The following is a 22462-nucleotide window of genomic DNA, read 5'->3' as shown; positions in this document are numbered from 1 at the left end:
CATGATTGATCTCATATAGTTTTATTCAAAGGAGGGAGAGATTATTAATGGATTGATATAAAGCACAATTCCCTTTGAGAATAAGAAATGTATGCCAAATCTGAGGCCAGAGACACTGGCAAGCCATTTGGTCTCCAGTGGATGGATTCTAGCTATCAAGAGACTCTTTTGACAAACTCACCTTGGATGAAGGTAATAGTACAGTTTTTGTCAATTTTGTGATAAGTAAATATAATATTTTAAGTATTAAAATGATGTGTGTTGCAGTGTGTACCAAAAAGATTTCTGACCCTTCTGTGAACCAGGGTCTATGAATCTACTGGCCCAAAGCAGAAACAGTTGTCAGTAACTGAATAAATGAACAAATTTTTGCGACAGCACCAATTTTACTGGCTTTTGTCATAGATCCAGTGGTCAGCATTGGAGACTATGTTGAAAGGTGTATGACTGAAATGTATTTTAAAAGCGATGGTCATGGAAACTTCAAAATAATTGTCTTTGACAAACACGAGAAGTAATTTTTACTTTTGTTTTGAGATCCTTAACTTTTACTTTTATCCAGTTAACTGTTTCTGTGAAAGCACATCATAAATTATAATTTTTTTAAAAATATTGACAGGTCGAGGAGCTGTTAAATAAAGGGCTTGCAGACAAAATTCTGAGACAAATTGACCATGCTGATAGAAGGGAGATGATTTTTCAACTGCTTGGACCAGAATTTGTCCAGAAGCATTTCCCAGACTATGAACAAGATGCTGCAGTTTTGGTAAATTTGAATTGGAGTAGATTTTAGTATTAATCTTTTCATTGTAACATCTAAGGTTTAGGTTCCAATGAAAAGATTAAAACTAAATATCGTTCTGTTGTTATTTTCATCATTATTTTTTATGATTTATAGGATGTAAAGATGTGAACAAGGTTGTTGTTGTTTTTTTTTAAATAATTACTATACTAAACTGTAGATAATTATGTATTCCAAATTGATTTAATTAACTGAATTATTATAATACGTAAAATCACCACAGTTATTAAAAGTATACGGCATTGATTTTATATTGCACTTCAATAAGAAATTCCCAACATTCTGTTAATTAAGAATTGGTTAAGGGTGTTTCCTGAATTTCTAGGATCCACCTGCAATGTCCAAGCATGAGAGAGATAAACTGCAGAAAGAGGCCCAATCCTGGCTTCAAAATCAGCTGAAGAAAACAGCCAGCGAGACTCGATGCCATAGACCCAGAGCTGGGGAGGAGGCAGAGTAAGCTGGATATAAATTTATAATGCAAATATATGGCATTTATATTAGATACTGTATATAATTAAAAAAATCAACAATTAAAAATTGTTAATAAAATTTATTACTTCGGTCGAGGATGAATTTGAAAGCTATGTGTGCTGCTGCTTCTTAAATATTTAATAAGGGAGATGGCACTTGCTGTTTTGCTGTAAAAACCCATACGTGGTTCTTGTGTAGCAGTACTTTCTTAATGGATATTATGAACACATTTTCCATTTTACCAATATGTGCTCTACTGTATATTATTATTTGTTCTTCCAGAGAGGAGCCCTGTCCTGAGATGATTGAGTTTCTCACACATACTTACCAGTTGTTCAGCAAAGGCCTGGAGAGGGAGATGTACCTACAGGAGAAAGAACTCACAGTATGAAACATTATATGCATCATCTTTACTTGTATTCACACATAAATGGCTTAATTTGCTTTTTAACTTTATTATTAAAGTTATTTTTAGTTGACTTTATTATTAAATTATACTGAAATAGTCATTTGAACTGAACATGTTAAATATTCTTAATTACAGTTGATGGTAACTATGATAATTATTGAGTGTAAATGTTATTGAAGTTATTACTGGGTTGCTAACGCAAAAACACTCAAGTTAAAGACCTGTTATAAACTAGGTGCACAGAACAGCATCTGAAATTATTAGAATAGATAATTAAAATCTGCAGAATGTAATGAAACATATAGAGATGAAAAAGTTAATATGACAAGATTATCTTACCCTTTCCTTCTACCCCAGCAAAAGAAGCTTGACGACCTTACCCAGAAGAAAGCCCAAGCACCTGCTAATACCTTGCCATCCAAAGTCTCCAGCTTGTTTCACCCTCTGAGTGCAAACAGTGATAGTACAATTCATTCAGAGAAGCCATCTACATCAAATATTAAGGGTAAGTGTATGCCTTGACCAAATGTGGTTTAGAATTGAAGTTATATTTGTCTGAATTTTAAATGTGTTGAGTGTGTACTTTCATTTAATAAATCAATCTATCAGTCCATTTTATGAAGTATTGTTCTTATGCAAATTACAAAGAACATTTGCCTTATACAGCATTAGAGATTGTTCTTATATCTTATGTATATATGTGAAATTTTTATAACTGGAATGCAAAGGAGTATTCTTTCTGCAATAATTTAGTGGCTGTTTGCTGGAATTTATTTCACCAAAAGTGATATCAATAAAGAACATTTCAGATGGTTTCAATTATTCATTTACATTTGATCCCAGCTATTCTGCACAAGGTATCTAGGGAGCCTCCTACATTCTGGGGAACAAAAGTAATAACATTATAGAATATTTCAGATACTTTATTCAGTTATATTTGATTCCAACTAATCGGCACAAAGTCCCTAGGAAGCCTCTTACATTCTGGGGACCAAAAATAATAACAATAAAGAACATTTCAGATGCTTTATTCATTTACATTTGATCCCAGCTATTCTGCACAAGGTATCTAGGGAGCCTCCTACATTCTGGGGAACAAAAGTAATAACATTATAGAATATTTCAGATACTTTATTCAGTTATATTTGATTCCAACTAATCGGCACAAAGTCTCTAGGGAGCCTCCTACATTCTGGGGACCAAAAATAATAACAGTGCAGAATATTTCATATGCTTTATTCATTTTATTTTATTTTATTTTATTTTATTTTATTTTATTTTATTTTATTTTATTTCAGCTAATCTGCACAAAGTCTCTGGGGAGCCTCCTACATTCTGGGGACCACAGAGTGACCTGATGGGCACTGCTCTGATTGCCACACTGAAGAGAGACCCCCGCAGGTTTGAAGAGGTGTCTCGCAGACTACATGGCCGCCAGTTGCCTGGTGGACTGCGCAGTTACATGTGGATAGATGTGCTTTTCAGAGCCGAAAGACAGAAAATGAAGGATTTGTAAGTGTTGCAGGAGATAGCAGCATTTTTCAAAAGGGAATTGTTTAAAAATGGTTCCATAAAAATGTACATGTGTGTGTGTCTGAGGTGAGAGGGGCATTTTGAAAATATATTAAAATATCTATTTTATTATTTCTAAAACTTAAAAGTTTGCTTGACTATGATTTATGATCAATGTTATTATTCAGGAATGTTGAGAAGATTGTGAGAGAGCGCTTTGGTAAAGCAGTTGCCAGAGGCGTTGGTGAGCTCCGCATCAAAAGGGCCACACATTCCCCAATTAATGGACTGATAGAAAATGCTGTCATTGAGGTATGGAGGTCACACTGTCTGTAAATGTTTTGACTGTTCTGTATTCTTAGATATATTAGTTTTAAAAACATTAGGTTTTAAAGTAAGATTTAAGTATTATAAACACATTGAAAAAAACAGAAAGGATCTCTGTTACCTTTCTATGGTTTCTGTCCTCTCACATTTGCATAGGTATAATTGTGATATATTTCTATTGGCAGATATATGAATCTACACCCAGTATGATGCCATTTAATTATGAACTCCACTTGAAGGAATCTGCCCGCAGTCTGAATGTACTATATGTGTATGACAGACGATATGAACCGTATCTTGTACATTGGCTGTTTCCAATGCAGATTGCATTTAGAGAGCAAAATCATCAAGGTTTGTTATTGCTCTTCACTCCTTGTCACCTGTTTGGTTTTTTATAGTATCAATATGAGAAACTGTATGGAGATATACTTTTTATATATCTTTTTGCATCATAACAATATTGAAATCAGTATTATCACTGTCTTGTTATATTTAATGCAAAATGCAGAAAGTAATTTTAAAATATTTTAAAACTGAAAAAAGCTTAACTTAAATAAAATTAGTAAATTTTATTTATAGATTCATTTTACTGTTAAATAGCCTTTCTAAGATGCCAAATTCTTTGTAATGGACAATTTTGCTTCACTTTCAGTATTAGCAGAACACATCTACGAACTGGCCATGTACTTAGATCTGTTCAGTCAGTCGTGCTTCCCAAAGTGGCCTGAAGTGTTCGCTGTGGCTGAAAAAGTTATGGACACTCTGTTGAATGTAGACGCAGAGCTCCATGACCACCTGAGGACTGTAGCCTTTAAAAATGTCAAAGTCAACCCTAAGGTATGATCAACAGCTTGCTGCTCTAATTTCTCACATGACTTTGTGTAATTAATTGAATAATTAAGATTGCATATTGATCTTTTAAATACAGTATTTATAAATGTTTTTCAATTGACTGTTGTGCTTCTGTTATATCCTAACTCACAATTGTATTAGTAATTGAAGTTTATATAGTTTATATTACACCCCAAAGATCTTTCACGGAGGACAAAACATGATTACTCAATGCCTTTCTATATATTAAACATAAGATATAATTTGCCAATACAGGAATTCCTGGTGCAGTTGTTGCATCTGGAACAAACCAAAGCCAAAGAATTAGCAGCAGCCACCCCCAGGTCAGGAAATCAGTCCCAGGCCTCGAAAGACCTGCTTGCAGACCCTTTGATCTTTTTAAGAAAATGGATTGGAGAGGTAATTATGGTCTGAAAAGCTTTTAAGTGAATTATTGTTTCATTACAAGCAGAATCAGGATGTAGTTATGTCTGTTTTTTTGGCATAAATATTTCTGATTATACGTTAAGATTGTTGTGTGGTGTGTAGGATTAGAAATCCAGTTGCATATCTCATTTGACAATTGCACATTTCTCTTTATTTATTTAATTGTGAATACAATGATTTCAGGGGTTTGTGAGTGTGTTGGACACCCAGGCAGTGCTGCTGATCTGGGACCAGTGTTTCATGCAGGGCTGGGGGAGCTCTGTACTGCATGACGTCTGCCTGGCATTGTTGTTACTACTGAAACACAAGTTCATGGAGGCGACAGACTATCATTCTATGAAAAAGGTAGAGAAAGGAAAAATGAGTAAACTGGTATCAAATTTATGTGTAGAATTATCAAATGTAAACTTTTATTCCAAACCTCAGCATTTGAAAAAAATACGTGTTAAGTTTGCCATAAAGAGATCAAAAATGATATCATTGATAAACAGAAAACAAGTTTGGTCAATTTATCACATTCTTTAAGTATGTAGAAATATCCCACTGATGTTTTGTAAAGTTGAGTCGAATCATTCCTAAGATGCTTTCTTATATTTGTCTGTGTGCAGGTATTTCTGAAAGAGCCCTGCAAGCTGTACACTGTAGACATTCAGAGAGCCTGGATCCACCTACAGAATGGAGGCAATGCTGAAGATGTGCCATACATGAACAGACAGAGGCCACAGTAAGTTGGTCTTTTCAGACAATTCAGTTGTTTGTTGCTTATAAATATAATCTATCAATGGCATGTTTTGCATGGTATTGAAATAAAACATCTTATATGAACATACAGAGTAGTATTAGAGCAATTTACTGTCACCAGAGCTGAAGAAGCTATTTTGAATTCTTAAGCTGAAGTAATCACACTAGTCAAGGGTTTAAGTTAACATTTGCATTTGAGGAAACTGTTTCCATTTGTAAGAACATCTCTTTTTATTAATTTAAGAATAGCTCTTGTATTTATCCACAGTTTTGTTTTATATGAGTACGTAGTAGTTGGCTAAAAGCATTTTGTGCCATCGTTTGGTCATAGATGCTGTATGTATCTTCACCAGGTCTCCTGGTCCAGTGGTCAAGTCTGCCCCCAGCAGAGTGGTCAGGTCCCCCAGCCCCTCCACCACCTCTGTGGTCCCTCTGCCTCCTGTGGGGATTAAACATATCAGAATCAAACTCATATTTTCTGCAGATGTACAGGACAGGGTGAGTAACTCACTTACATGGTTTTAAGAAGTTCTTTCGAAAATGTGGATTTTGATAGAAGAGTTCCACTGTTGTTTAATCCTTGTCAAGTAAGACTATTATGACATTTATAATATGATAAATATGCAAATCTGGAATATCGTGTGGCTCTGCAAAAATTCATGGGTGAATTTTATCTTTGATGTGTATTTTTTTTTTCTTAAACTTAGGTTGAATGGCTGGCTGATTTTGACCCCTCTGCAATCAAAGTCCTTGCAGGTGTGTTTTTTGGCACTATAAGAATCAGTGCCAGGTGGTCCAGAACTTTACCCACATGTCGTGGTGTCACTGCAGACAAATATGGCAGCAAGGTGTACACAATAGACCTTCTCCAGGAAAAATTTGAATTTGTTGATATGGATGCCACTAATTTGGACGTGGAGAGGGAAATGGGAGGATTCCCTTATGCTGTAGTTAGGGTGGAGTATGATGCACCAGGATCAAGTAATGGTAAGACTTTTTATACATTATGAAAAGTGATTGATAACAATGTTGATTTTTGAAAACCCTTTAATTATTTAACCTGTTATCAATTTACTACACGTTTGCAACAGAACAAATTGTTTGAAATCAAAAATAACAGCAATCAACACAAAAAATTCTTCAATCATCTTGTGAGTAATATTATCAATTAACTACTTTGGATTTATTTATATCAACTATACTGGAAAATGATATTTGTTTTTAGGAAATAGCAGAGTATCTTTAGGTTGGTCAAGAATTCCACTATTCCAACATAGCAGTCAGGACAGCCAGTCATTGCCACATTTGTGGGAGCTTCTGGAAGGAGAGTATTCCTATACTCTCTACTCTGGTCCAGTTTCAGAAAGTATTCTTAATGGTCAGCCAAGAACACCATTGCCTTCTCATCAAGGTTAGCACCAAAGTAGCACTGCATTGCTAACAATGTTCTGGATTTGATCAGTCAACTGTCTATTGATAATTGTTTTAAGGCAACCACAGCCTGATTCATCTCCATTTTTTCACATACCCAGATAATTAGATATTGTCTCATTTCATCCACTTTATCCAAGTTTATTCTACAGAGCATGCATTTGACCACCCCTTCAGTATTTTTTTAATTTTTCTTTTCAGATCTGTTGGCTGATAACTGTGAACTCTCTGCTATGGTTTATGATCCGACAATGGCAGTAGATACTCCTGCATCTAAGACTGGCACCCCCATGTAAGAAAATTATTGCCTTTATTACAATGAAAACATGACATCACTTAAATTGTCTTTTTGTTAGGGATGTTGGTAATCCTGTGTTTTTTTGAGTGTATATTAAAGTTAGAAGGCCTTACTCTGCTTATATTTGATATGATTATATATATATATATATATATATATATATATATATATATATATATATATATATATATATATATATATATATATATATATATATATATATATGAAAAACTGTAATAGCTGCAGCAGGAACAAATAAAAAGTGTTTTTTTTTTTTTTTTTTTTTTTTTTTTTTTTTTTTGCTTAAATATATTGTGGCTGTCAACTTTAAGGCAGCTTTCCTTCACATAGATTATATTATATTATATTAGCAGAGGCTTTGAAAAAATAACACTTTAATTCTGTGAGGCAGTTTAATGTGCATCATTTTAGTTTTAAGCTGTTTTGATCACTGGAATGCTATATTTGGAAAATCCAGGTGAAGAACATTGCATTGGATCCTCGATTTTTTGTACTTTATTTCTATTCAGTTGCATATTACATTGTTGATAACACAATTTCCAGAACTAGAGAGCCCACTCCTCCAGGATTTCAGCCTTGGGTGCCGTTTAACCCTCATGCTGCTGAGATAGACCCAGCACCCACTGGTCTCAATGAACCCTTCACATTGTTTATAGATGGAGTGAACTTTATACCTGATAATGCTACCATCATCAAGGTAAATTTAGTATATATTTTATTATTTTTCCCTGTTGCAATGTCTCTTTTTTAATATTTAATATTATTTTTCTTGATTTAAGTTTTGAACATGGGGTATTTGCTTTATTTATTTATTTACTTATTTATGTCATTTGTATACTTAATAGAAAATGGAAAATAAATTTACAGTCAAACTAAAATTCACATTGCTAATTTCATACTTTCAGGTCACAGGCAGGGTACTTAAAACTGGTAATGTGACCAACATTCCAGACATCTTAGCCTTCCCAGCACTGACCAGTCCAGCAAGATGTCCAAAGTTTAAGTTTGGCCTACATGTCAATGAAAATGGGGATGAGATAGACCCCGGTGTGGTGGCATTACTGAGAGTGTATACAGTGGACACTGTCACTGGAGAACTAGTGGTCATTGGGAGTTGTCTAGTTGGGATATTTGATGATCAGGTAAGGCTTATTATATAACTGAATTTTCATAAGGGAATTTAGAAAATATAAATTTGCATTTTTATGAGAGCAGTAGGCAGTTTCTTTAATTATGTTGAATTCCACTGAGAAGCACAGTTCAAATCTAGTTCTTACTGCAGTGCTCCGAATGAATGATTTAAAAAATTTGTTGAGAGAAAAATATAAAAGAACTTTGGATCAATTTTAATATCTTTGTGTATGATTTCAGTCCCAGTTGTTGGTAGGGGGGCAGCAGCTGAGGCTGAGGTCTGGAATGCCAGATTTAAGGAGTGGTCTCGCTGGTCTCAAAGTTACTGACCTAGATAACGCCCCTTGTGTGCCAGGTGCATCTTTACTAATCAGGATTCTCCCTGGATTGCAGGTTTGTTGCTTTTGTCTTAAGTATGCTACAAATTATATTTGTTTTATTTCATCTGTTTTCTTTTTCATTGTTGTTATCTTTTATGAATAGTGAAAATTTAGCCCAGCAGATGTCATCATCATCTAATCTCATCCCTACATTATTTTTTTTGATATATTAATTTTTAATGTAACGCGCGTGCACGAACACACAAACACACACACACACTCACACACGCTTCAAATATATTTTTTATTTATTTTGATATATTTTAATAAACAACTTAAATTATAAATCATTAATATATACAAGAAATGATAATTTATAAATTTGTCCTTTCTCAAGGATGACAGTGATGCTCCTGACTACCAAACAGGATACTACAGGTCAGAGAGCTGTGAACCATACATGTCAGAAGAGAGAATATTTGACAGCTACATGAAAGACAAAAGTTTTGATCGAAATGTCAATGACATTGCCAGGTTGCTCCTGGAAAAGGAAGAGGATGAATTAGAAGGTTAGTTATTCCTTGTTTTTCAAACGTTGTGCAAACTATAATTTATGTCAGTTTCTTGGATGTCTATTATTTGAGTAAATAATGTCATGAAAAGGTAAATTCCATTAATATTATGATTATTGAAGAATATTTATCCAAAATACAGCATGTAGACTGCACACAAATAAAGCAATGTCTGTATCTTATGGTTGACATGTTTAATTTCTACTGCAGATAATTCCACCAGAAGTTTGTCCGAGTGGATAGAGAGTCGTCTTGATAATAAGGTCCATCTGCCTCCAAAGCAGCCAGCCAATAGCTTAGACTTAACGCGGTGTGTTAAGTACAGAATTAATGTAGGGCTGTCAGTGAGGGTTTCACAGGCTTTTGGACTGCCAGGTAGGCACTTACACTAAACCTGCTAATATTTATTAAACACACACAGTAAAGGGTCAGTATGTTTTACCAGGATTTTTTTTTTCTTGGCCTGTGCAGCAATGGAAGCATATGGATTGCATGAAATTCACTTATATATTTTAGATGTGTTCCTAGTGAATGTACAGTTAATATTGCCATATAATAGTCTGAGTCATTAAATGATTTACAGTGTCAGAGATTTTTGAAAATCTTGAAAAATCATGAAAGTGCCTGGCATCATGTTCAACATTGCTGTGTTTCAGAGGGTCTGTTTGTCGAATGTTTTGGCTTGGTGGTACCTGGTGCCACTACTAAAGACATGGAGCCCACCGAGGAAGGATTTGGTCACCCTAACTATAAGTTTGTCACCCTAACTCATGACTATGACAGTCTGCAGAAAGCACCTATCTGGCTGGATGAACCCAAGGTGAGGAATTGCTGCTGCATGGTTTTGAACAGGCTGAGTTATTACTTAGCCAAGCTGACAAACAACTTTCCATGATCTGATCTTCAATTGCATTTTGCAAAAAAAAAAAAATTAGAATATAGTGATAAACACATGGGAAAGAAAAAAAAAGAGGAAGAGGGTTGGGTTTATTTTTATGTACAGACACAGATGTGTCTGTACATATTGCCATCACCTGCGTCTGTCGTCGCCGTCGTCGCCGATGCCGATGCCGATGCCGATGGCGATGCCGTCGCCGTGCACTTTCACTGTAAACACGATAAGTGGAACACAGTTTTATTTTTTGGTTTTATATTTACAGAGCTGATGAATATTCATAAAACGCAGGTCAAGTTCGAAAATCAGCATGATCGGGCCATTATTGTAGAAGTTATGCTGTTTTTTCACTTTTCAGCATATATGCAACCCTGTAAACACATTTTAAGGAAAACCGTTAGGCCTGTTGTCATGAAACTCAGAGAAGTAATCAATCTTTTTAAAACGCAGGTCAAGTCCGAAAATGGGCATGATCGGGCCACTATTTTAGTAGTTATGCTGTTTTTTCCTTTTTTCAGCATATGTGCAACACTGTAAACACAATTTAAGAAAAACAGATGGGCCAATTGTCATTAAACTCACAGGAGTGGTCAATCTTACTAAAACGCAGGTTGAGTTCGAAAATCAGCATAATCGGGCCATTATTTTAGAAGTTATGCTGTTTTTTCACATTTCCTCAGATTCAATTCTTAGGCATGTTAACAGTCTTATTATTTTACTAATAAGATACATTTAAGTGTTTGTTTGACATTTCCTGCATCTTTACAACATTGTTAGTAGATTATGTAAAAATGATGGTAAACTTGTTATCGTGTATTGTGTAATAAAGTGTCAAAAATGGAAATAAACTCATATCATTGCAGTTTGTCAGATTCAATCATTCACTATGTTCAGAATCTCAGAATGGAGGAAATTGGACATTTAACACTATTCTATTGATATTTTCCCATCTCATCAATTATCTTAGTTGATGCTATAAAAATGGCAGTAAACTGTTTATTTTGTTTTATGTTAAAAAAAGTGTTAAAAATGGAAATAAACCCATGTCAGAACAGTGCTGTCTTGTTTCACATTTCCTCAGATTCAATTCTTAGGCATGTTAACAGTCTTATTATTTAACTAATAAGACATGTAAAAGTGTTTGGTTGACATTTCCTGCATCTTTACAACATTATTAGTTGATTATGTAAAAATGATGGTAAACTTGTTATCTTGTATTGTGTAATAAAGTTTCAAAAATGGAAACAAACTCATATCATTGCAGTTTGTCAGATTCAATCATTCACTATGTTCAGAATCTCAGAATGGAGGAAATTGGACATTTAACACTGTTGTATTGATATTTTTCCCATCTCATCAATTTTCTTAGTTGATCGTATAAAAATGGCAGTAACCTGTTAATTTTGTTTTATGTTTAAAAAATTGTTAAAAATGGAAAAAAAAAACATTTCAGAACAGTGCTGTCTTGTTTACATTTTGGCATTTTCAAGTTGTGACTTTGAAGTTCCATGGGCCTGAAGACCTTTGCTAGTCACATTTTCTGAATATCCATGATACTAATATTTTATTATTAGAAATTGATGGTCATTATGCTGTTAAACATTATGTAATATTGCATCAAAATTTGAAAAAAACCTATTTGGGCACTGCTCCCATGATGAGCATTTAAGAAAAACCATGTCACTTACTGTTCTCAAACAGTACAGTAAATATGTACAGATGTGTCTGTACATATTGCCATCACCTGCGTCTGTCGTCGCCGTCGTCACTGTCGCTGGTGCCGTGCACTTTCATTGTAAACACGATAAGTGGAAGGCAATTTTACTTTTTGACTGTATATTTACAGAGCTGATGAATATTCATAAAATGCAGATCAAGTTCGAAAATCAGCATGATCGGGCCACTATTTTAGTAGTTATGCTGTTTTTTCATTTTTCAGCATATATGCAACACTGTAAACACAATATAAGAAAAACAGGCCAATTGTCATTAAACTCACAGGAGTGGTCATTCCTGCTAAAACGCAGGTTGAGTTAAAAAAAACAGCATAATCGGGCCATTATTTTAAAAAAATGCCGTTTTTTCACATTTCCTCAGATTCAATTCTTAGGCATGTTAACAGTTTCATTATTTAATTAATAAGATACGTAAAAGTGTTTGTTTGGCATTTCCTGCATCTTTACAACATTATTAGTTGATTATGTAAAAATGATGTTAAACTTGTTATCGTGTATTGTGTAATAAAGTTTCAAAAATGGAAATAAACTCATATCACTGCAGTTTGTCAGATTCAATCATTCACTATGTTCAGAATCTCAGAATGGAAGAAATTGGACATTTAACACTGCTCTATTGATATTTTCCCCATCTCATCAATTTTCTTAGTTGATCATATAAAAACGGCAGTAAACTGTTAATTTTGTGTTATGTTAAAAATTATAAAAAATAAAAAAAACATTTCAGAACAGTGCTGTCTTGTTTACATTTTGGCATTTTCAAGTTGTGACTTGAAGTTCCATGGGCCTGAAGACCTTTGCTAGTCACATTTTCTGAATATCCATAATACTAATATTTTATTATTAAAATTGATGGTCATTATGCTGTTAAACATTATGTAATATTGCATCAAAATTTGAAAAAAAGTATTTTGGGCACTGCTGCCATGAGGACCATTATGGGAAAATCATGTTACTTATGATTGCCTTACTTTCAATAAAAGAAATACAGGACTTAAATGCAGCCTGAGTTGGAAAAGCAGTCTAATTGGCTTCTTTTTCTGGAAGTTATACATCTACAAAGTGTGAACTTGTTACACATTTTACTTACATTGGTATTACCTGTTGAGCATAATTAAAATTTGATGTTGAATTTGCAGTTTAACATAATGTACTTTTGCATCAGAATTGACAGTAGCCTATTTTGTGCATAGTTATTTCCTGTTTTTTGTCTGTACATTTGACAGCTTTGCTGCCTTGTTCAAATTAATGTCAGAATTGCTTCAGAATGATTGTAAAGGCAGACAGTGATTAGAACAATGAAATATGAATATGTGCTAAAAGCTGATTGGATTTTTATTAAAGGTTGTTCATCCCTACTATGATCCCAACGCCATCCTGCTGCTCCAAGTCTTCACTATGAATGCTGTATACAAGCCGACAGCTGACCACAAGAGCCCAGGACAGGTGGTGGACAAATCTGGGGGTCAGTTGAGCTTGGACAGTGTTCTTGGCTGGTCTGTGGTACAACTGTTTGAAGGGTAAGGTTCATATTGATATTTTGGTAGTGAGAGTGTAAGGGACATTGAGACTGGTGACTACACAAGAAGCCTTCAGTATATCAGCATTCCTTATTAGTTGCCATAGTTGCAGACTCTCTTTTAAATTTTCTGACACTCCAGTAAATTTTTAAAAGTAGGCAGGTATGGCAACAATGCAATAAACACCCATTGATAAAATTCTTTGAGGAAGTGGTCAGTGAAAATAAGGCCATTGCCACCATTTTTCCTTACAGTGTGTGGCTTCATTGTAATTTGTACAACTGAATTTCAAAAGGTCATACATCATGAAGTATGCCAATTTGAAAACAGTGCATGCATTTTATATTATCTACCTGAGATGGCTGCATTCTAGGGTACTTAACCTATATTTATACACCCTCTGCATGCCTAAACTTTGATTTGTAACTCTGATTAATATGTCTGGGTTTTTATTTTTTAACCAATTGGTCCTATGGTTTAATTGCTCATTAAACTGTCTAGTTGAGAATAATACACAGTTTTTATGTTGTACAAGATTTGTAAACTTGGAGCAGTTATTACCTGGGACATGGTTGAAGGGATGTGGATTTGAATACACAATGAGGTGGTGAAACATTTGCCCAGTGTTTAACCACATTTAAACTTCCATCTCTCTGTTTCACATTCACAGTGGTTCATTCTCAAACATAATTAAGCTAAATCAGTAATTTATCATCAGATTTCAGTCTTATAGTTTTCCGTTTAACATTCATACTTGAGTGCCCATAACACCTGGTGGTATTTTTTTAAACAGCAAAATGTTCATAATGTATTTGCTTAAGCACTTCATAGTTTATACACTTGAAGTTCTTTACATCATAAGTTACAGAAGCAACATCCCAAACAAGCAGTCAAATATTTATGTATCTCAAATGTTCTTTTTTTGCAAATAAAAAAAAGAATTTTATTCTGTTTATATCTGAGAAGGCATTAAATTGCATGTTTTAGACAGTATGCAAGTTAAGCATACTGTTGCTCAAAAAGCAGATGTTTTATTAATGGATTTTACATGTGAATCCATAAAATGTTCAGCTATACTCATGATAACAAAATTGTTTTACTTGTTTTATTTGTCTCTATTTCGGTGTGTATTTGGTAATAGTAACAGTATGTTTTGGATGGCACATATGATGTTATCATGTGTTATATAAAATGTTATTTTGAAAACTACTGCAATAAATTACATTCCATTATATTACACCATTTGGGTATGATAAAGACTGGAAAATGGTATATATTGTTATATTACAGAGGGTCAGTTTTGTGTGGTGAGCATCATGTACCACTATTCAAAGGCAAACCACCACAAGATTTACTGACCTTATTTGAGGAAAGCCCAGTGGAAGAGGTTCTGAAGCAGCAGAAATGGAATAACAGCAACAAATATGTATGTGACTATACAGAAGCATTATAAAAGAAATTGATTAATTAATTTGACATGATATTGTTTTCATATTAATTTTACCTCCTGGGTCATTTTTGGCTTATAATGATATATGTAAGTAAGTTTGTTTATTTTTTTAACCATCTGATTTTTATTATTTTGGGAATTTTGAATTATAAAAATATTTTCTCTTGCAGCAAAGCAGCCAGTTAGTAATCAGAATGTGGGACGCACACTATGATATTACAGAACACCCCCCAGTATCAGTAAGTAATACTGTGGTTCAGTAGATAATATCTGATTTTGAAACTGGCAGTTTGGACACACAAACTTTATATTGTTTAATGCTCTTCAACTTGTTTAATCTTGTACTTTTTTTGACATTATTCTCTTAAAAGGCACTGCACATGTTTTAGATGCGTAACAATCATAGAATGTTGATTTACTAAAATGAGGAAGTTTTGACAAAGTTACCAGAATAAAAACTTCTTTGCATCAATTTAAATGTGCATTTATACTTTGCCTTCACTTATCTGAAGTGGAATTGACATTAACAAAACTTGGCCTTCATTCCAGCTTCATGAAAACCTTCTAGAGGCAGTTGGTAATATAGAAGCCTATCAAAAGGTAGCCGATGACAAGAGGGGGAAAATGATATCACAAATGGTTGTTGACAGTCTAGAGAGGAAATATAAGAAACTTGGGACAAACAGTAGTGTGTATGACACTGAAAGGCAATTCTTTGAACAAGTGATGAACGAGACATTTTATAATCTCATTGTGAGTATGAGTTCACAGTGTAATGTTCATGTATATATTTGCCTATGCATTTGATAGTTGATACACTTCTTAAAATCAATAGTTACAGACAAACAAACAACAAAAATAATGCTTTTAGAATCAAACATTTCAGTATCTCATTCATGTTCTTTTTTTCACCAGTTATTTTAAATAACATGTATTTTAGATGATATGAAGTATTTCTTCATTAAAATCAATTAATAAGGTCAGTATAACACAAGCTATTGGCAAAGGTACTGGTATAACACCCATTAGCCTTGGTCACAACAGCGCTGCACTGTTGAAAATGAGAGAAAGTCATTGGTCATAATGTCTAATTGTTTTTACATAAAACTTTTTGGTTTGTTTCAGGAAAACACGTTAATGGGGGCAGGTTATGGACCACTGTAGTAATTTGGAATACCTGGGATAACTGTGTGGTTTTCTGCTTACGACAGTGACCAAGATCTTTTTGCACAAAGAAAAGAACTGAAATTTTTTTTTTGTTTTTTTTTTAATTCACCCATTGAGTCTTTTTTTAATACTGAGTGCTATGACTTGTAGAAAAATGTGAATTGTAGCATCCATATCCATATATTATGTCATTTATGTTATATGTATTTATTGAATACCAAAAATGCAACACTTGAAACTATTAAGTGCTGCCTTTTCTTAATTTTATAAAATTATGTACCCATATTTCTGATATGATAAATGGAGGTTAAAATCAAGTCTCTTCCACTACCAGCAATGTATGATAAATAAAATAAATTATTCCAAACAGGACAACCTTTTCTAATGAAGAAACTGGCTTAGGATATGCCTGTATTTTGTTTTACAATTCTTATAGAATCTGCATTTTGAAAAATTAAGTAGCCCACTTGTGTGAGAATGAAGGCAGAAAGCCCTTAATCTAAATTGCATTATTTAATCATTTAATGGACATTAAATGGGAGTTAAAAGAAAGAAGTGTTTTCTTATGCAGGAGGGTTGAAACCATAAGTTAAGTTGCATTTACACAGTTGTTTTATTATATCCTAATCTGTTCTTACGGCATAGTTTTCACATTATGTATCTACAAATGTGCAAATTAAGAAGTTCATTGCAATGCCAATGAGGATTTAAATATACTGTTTTGAAACAAATAGAACAGAATTTCCATATTATTCAAGGGCCTAGGTGCAAATAAGCAGGAGGTTCAACCATCTTGTGGTTAATTCCATTATTTTGAGGCTTTCGAATTCAACCGTGTATAGATTAATCCACAAGTTTGTGACTTGATTTCCGAAAAATATTTTACCCAAACATGATTTGTTGCCTATTGTCAATAGATATCTTGTTGCATAGAAAAATAAGAATGATAATATTGAAATTGATAAATGGATAATACCAGACAAGGTATAAAAAACTTCACATACAGTATTTTAACTCCATTTAAATCACATGTTTCGGAAAGACGATCAATTCATAATAACTTAAAATGAATTCCATGCATGATTATTATTTTATAACTACGATATTATATAGGCCTATGTAATTTCCTATGCAACTGACATTATGAAGTGTGTACACTGACACGTAAGAGTATGCCATGGTACAAAAAAAACTTAATTAAGACATGGTAGTTTGCAAGAGTTAAGAAGTGCGTGACGTGGATACAACACTCCATTAATTCCTGACAAGGTCGCGTGGTTAGAGTAACTGACTGGTATGCCATGAATGGATTTACTCAGTGGTGTAAATTTGCCTTTTTTGAGGTTTAACGGTTTGTATAATGGATTATAAAATACAGATTCGCAAAATGTGGATTCTTTTCAAAATTGCTTTCATGTCGGTAATGAATTTCAATGGCAACGCATCGACTTTTTCAGATCTGTTCTTCGCGTAGAGCTAAACTTCTCGTGCTTTTGTGTTTTTGTATCTGGACAATTGTGAACATGAAATTGCAACTTGGCTATAGCTTTTTAGAAAAGGCAAAATCTGTCAATATCAGAAGTGATAATGAGAAAGATGCGTCCAGTTATAGCTCATGCGCCCTTCTCTATTACAAACACCAGAGGCGGGAAGCGTATAAAGCAAACTGCACATTACTTGCTAGAGGAGATACAGAGCACATCAAAGAAGTGAAGAAACGAGCGACAAAATCGTCACGGCGGTATGTTTTGCCCCATCACATTTTCACAGACGCAGAGATGCAACTTTTCACGTGGAATTGTGACAACTTCAAGGAAACTTTGGGATACAACTACCGTGTCACACGACAAGAACTGAAGTTTCCATTAGCTTTTTCTATAAGGATGCACATTGATTCCAATCAAGCAGAATTTCTTTTGAGAACAATTTACAGGCCGCATAATGTATATTGTTTTCACGTTGATAAATCTTCACCACAGACTCTTCACGAGTCCATGAAAAGCATATCCATGTGTTTTGATAATGTCTTCGTTATTTCTAACCCACAAGATGTGTTTTACGGACATATTTCTCAAATGCTAGCAGACATACAGTGTATGCGTCAACTTTTGTTATCACCCGTGCGTTGGAAATATTATATCAATCTATCCGGCCAAGAATTTCCACTAAAAACCAACTTGGAAATTGTGAAAATTTTGAATTTATTTGATGGCAAGAATGATATTGAGACGTATCCTCTGGCCAATAATTTGTTCCAAGAACGCTGCGGAGTTCGGTGGGAACTTCGAGATGGCGGTTATTTAAAACCTACTACAACAAGGAAAACAACACCAATACCCCATAATATTACTCTTTACAAAGGAAGTTTTTACGGAAGTTTCACACGTCAATTTGTTGAATATGTACTAACAAATCCAGTAGCGAATGATCTGTTAAATTGGCTGAATGATACCATGGCACCTGAAGAAGTCTATTGGGCCACACTCGTCCGTCAGCCAGACGCCCCTGGGGGGTATTCGTACGAAGTGGATCATTCTAAGGGCACCCACATTTCCAGGGCAGTGATTTGGAAATGGGACAACGAGAAATGTAACAATGACACTAGACCACTATACAGGCATGGCATCTGTGTTTATTCTTTACTGGATTTACCATGGCTTTTGAAGAGAACGGAGCTTTTTGCGAACAAATTCGATACAGAGTATGATCCAGTTGTATTAGACTGTCTGCAGGAAAATATTGTCAACAGAGCAAGGGGATATACGAAAAGCAAACTACACTACGATGTGTACAGAGAGTTGCCCCACGTAAAAGGCGGTCTTCAAAGATGATCAATTTGAAATGAAACGACTTTTTGTTTAATTATTTAGTCTAGTGTTGAAATTATTTTGCCTCGCCTGCTTTATCATCATTGTCGTCGTTATCATCATCATCATTATAAATATTTCATCAAGGAAGTACTGATAAGGTGAAAATAAAATTATTTGCCCAAATATTACTTATAATTTTTGTCCAAGTTCTGATTAAATGAAACGTGCAACACAATTTGATGATTTCAAAATGATTGGCAATGTGTGTGTGTGTGTGTGTGTGTGTGTGTGTGTGTGTGTGTGTGTAGTGTTGATTGCAGCAATCTATGGTGTATCAATCTCTGTCATTGTCAAACAAGAAATTCTCCCGTTTTTCACGATGGATAGACCTACCGGTACGTAAAACCAAGTTATAACTCCTTGGTAAAATCGAGACACAATGGTGAAATAAGTTTCAGGCGATCATTTTGTATAACTTTTCAAAATTCATTTGATAATTTTTCTTTAGTTTGCATGGTAGATAAATGATTTGCCTTTAGATGTCAATTTTGTAAGACCCCATACCCAATGCATTTTAGTGCCTATCTGAGCCGCCCGATGGCAGCACCTTACAGTGACGCTTGTGTAGCTTTTATTTTAACTTTACTTATTCATATACGTATTTATTTGGCTTGAGTAGTAATGTTTCAACCTTAAACATATAAACTGGTAGAAACTCTGAGTTTGTTTATGTATATATTTTTATTTTACAGTAGGAGTTAACGGGATTTCAAAGGTTTGTGTAATAGCAGCTATGATATCATATTGTGCTTGCTGAGCTTTCTTGTCGAAGTTCAGCAAACGCTCACCTAACGCAATCAAAATATAACTTTACTACAGATGGTCAAATGGCACCTTGACGGCCTTGAGAACTTGTAATGCTAATGTTTGTTGCGTGGTCCTTAGCTGGTCCAGTTTACCTTTGAGAAGGTATGTTGTTAAGTATAAAACCGTTAAGGCTCTAAAGGTTTATTCGGGCAACATTGGGTCATTTGAAGTCGATCTACGTGACTTTGGTTTCATTTGGATTTTCCTTTCCAAGGTGACAGCTCAGTGTGGTGACCCCTCGCCTGTATCTGAAGCAGTACTGTATATATTTTACTCTTAAGTATACATTAAGGTGATTTTGCTAACATTTTCGCTATCAGCGCACTGCGTTAATGCTCGCTTTATTCTATCAAGGTGAATAGGGGCTTGGTCCAAGCAGCTCAATGCATGAAATAAGTCGCGGTACTTACCTTGTGCTATATGTTATGCAGAACGTGCCATCTCCCCCCCCCCCCCCCCCCAAAAAAAAAAAAAAAAAAAAAAAGTTTGCCTATGTACTGGTAGTCATAGAGAGCAATAAAAAAAGTGACCCACAAAATGTAAAGTAAACCCCTATTGTTGTACAAAATACTGTAATTGTACGCAATTTTTAATTCTTTAAAGAGAAATAAAACAACCAGATAAATATGTAGATAAACTTTGTCAGATTTTATTTGTTGCTGCAATCCATTCAAAGATAATTTTCAGGCATTTCAGGCATTTGAAATGCTTTCATTTGGTCTTTTGCTAAGCCATATGATTTGAAACTATATTGTGGCATTTGGTCAGGTTTTGTGGCATAAAATTGCATATTTACATTATTTCTGACCCCACTCCTCCAAATCCTGCAAAATCTGGCTTGATTTTATGTTGAGTTACGACTTTGGGCTATTGCATATGAGTACAACTACAAGTATTTACTTATTAGCGAGTAATTTTTAAGGAGAAGAAACCTGCATTCACCTACATGATTTAAATCATCTACTTACAGTAACTAGGTAATTTTCCAATTAAAACAAACCACATTGTTATCTTACACCCCATTCTCACAGATTAGATCGACCTACATTGGATCGACCTAACTCCCTGGGGGTTCACGCTAAATAGCTGTCAGCCGGGCGGACACGAAAGTTAATTACCCCTTAAAGCTTGTAGTAGGTGGGGACGGACACTTAAGGGGGATTATCTGACAGTAATCTAGTGAGACTCCCCGCGGTGATAGATCGATCTAAAAGTTGTGAGAACAGAGCCTTACCTAGAGGGCATTCACAAGAAGTGATCCTTGGATCTACAGATTCACATATCATATATGGCAGACCCTACATGAAGGAAGAGCAGACTAATCCACTGATGGTCTCCCTGCCTTCACATGTGGCATTCTGCAGGGATCTAGCAATTAAACCTTGGAGCTGTGATTTAATCCATTTAATGGTGTGTGCGGAGGCGGTGAGACCATCAGCAGATTCGTCGGCTCTTCTTTCATGTAGGGCTCCCCATATGTGATCCGCAGATCTTTATATCGCATTCACAACAAGTTGAGCCAGGCTTTACAAATCCTGGGGACTAAATATGGCGGACGTACATGAAAGAAAAACCGCCTTATCTTTTAATAGTCTCTCCGCCTCTCACACGCCTTCCCATGTGTCGTCCCAATGGAGCCGAGATTTAATGACTGTCCCCCCGCAGGGACGACGTGTGGGGAGGCGTGTGAGAGGCAGAGAGACTATTAAAAGATTAGGCGGTTTTTCTTTCATGTACGACCGCCATATTTAGTTCCCAGGATTTGTAAAGCCTGGCTCAACTCGTTGTGAATGCGATCTTAGATCCAAGGATCATCTGTTGTGAATGTCCTCCTAGATATCTTTTGTTTAAAGCTATTTATTGAGAAACTTTACATTCCTTTCAATATTCTTTTCAGAATGTCAATCAAAGTGGAGCATTGGGATTCAGTAAAAGATGGTCCTTTAAGTAAAGCCAGCATGAAGAAGAAGCTTGAATCTCAAGGTTACGTGTGTACGACATATACCTTCTATCCTGGAACCAACTTTCCAGATCATACCCACAGTATCTCAAAGAAAGATGCAATAGTTTCTGGGAAGTTCAAATTTGGGATGTATGGACAGGAAGTCATATTGCAGCCTGGTGACATGGTTGAGGTGCCAAAAAATACAGTCCATAATGCAGCTGTTGTTGGAGAAGAACCAGTCCTTTTCTTTGATTCTACCAAATAATCATTGTTATGCTTGAATTCGATAATAAATGGTCTTTGAAAAGTGTAGAATCTTTAATGTGACTATGCCTTAATTTCTAGTTCCGTACATATCACTTACTCATGTTGAAATAGTGATTCAGACTTTGACCCAATAGTGAAAGTCTGTAGGGTAATATTGTTAAAGCTTCAAGAGGATACAGGACTACACATCCTGTTCTTTGACTACGTTTAAATGTTAAGCCCCATATTCAACACAATCGTGTCACAATTCCATACAACTGCAGTGACAGTTATTGCAATATCTATTTCATGACATTTTGAAAGATGATTTATATTATTTCATTTTAAAAAAGACAACAGTGAGAGGTATAAGATCAAATTAAAAAGAGAAGGTATATACTATAGATGTTACTTTCAATTTAGAAATTGTGATTTCTCAAAAAATGTTTGTTATACTTGAAGGAAAGAAGAATGTACTCTGTAATAAAGATTCTGCAATTTTATATTCTT

At 34.7% G+C, this 22462-nt stretch overlaps 2 protein-coding genes across 2 annotated transcripts; both read left to right on the top strand.

Annotated features, from left to right (window-relative positions):
- The first annotated feature begins 21 nt into the window (after positions 1-21).
- Positions 22-17476, top strand: LOC106160570 (uncharacterized). Its single transcript, XM_086997616.1, has 27 exons — positions 22-192; positions 620-766; positions 1128-1258; positions 1559-1661; positions 2043-2190; positions 2984-3197; positions 3386-3509; positions 3710-3875; positions 4177-4361; positions 4632-4775; positions 4986-5147; positions 5411-5526; positions 5897-6041; positions 6251-6530; positions 6769-6954; positions 7176-7266; positions 7837-7990; positions 8199-8435; positions 8665-8817; positions 9142-9313; positions 9527-9691; positions 9973-10136; positions 13292-13467; positions 14758-14893; positions 15088-15156; positions 15467-15670; positions 16043-17476. Exons 1-27 carry the CDS (start codon positions 88-90, stop codon positions 16079-16081), a joined length of 4116 nt encoding a protein of 1371 aa, XP_086853742.1. The 5' UTR covers positions 22-87; the 3' UTR covers positions 16082-17476.
- Positions 17477-19730: 2254 nt separating this feature from the next.
- LOC147764336 (uncharacterized) lies at positions 19731-22455 on the top strand. Its single transcript, XM_087000481.1, has 2 exons — positions 19731-19863; positions 21659-22455. Exon 2 carries the CDS (start codon positions 21660-21662, stop codon positions 21969-21971), a length of 312 nt encoding a protein of 103 aa, XP_086856607.1. The 5' UTR covers positions 19731-19863; position 21659; the 3' UTR covers positions 21972-22455.
- The last annotated feature ends 7 nt before the right edge of the window (positions 22456-22462 follow it).

This window comes from Lingula anatina, chromosome 1, assembly GCF_051362555.1.
Source record: "Lingula anatina isolate TDL-2025a chromosome 1, LinAna3.0, whole genome shotgun sequence".
NCBI lineage: Eukaryota > Metazoa > Brachiopoda > Lingulata > Lingulida > Lingulidae > Lingula > Lingula anatina.
This window is presented reverse-complemented; position numbering and strand designations above follow the sequence as displayed.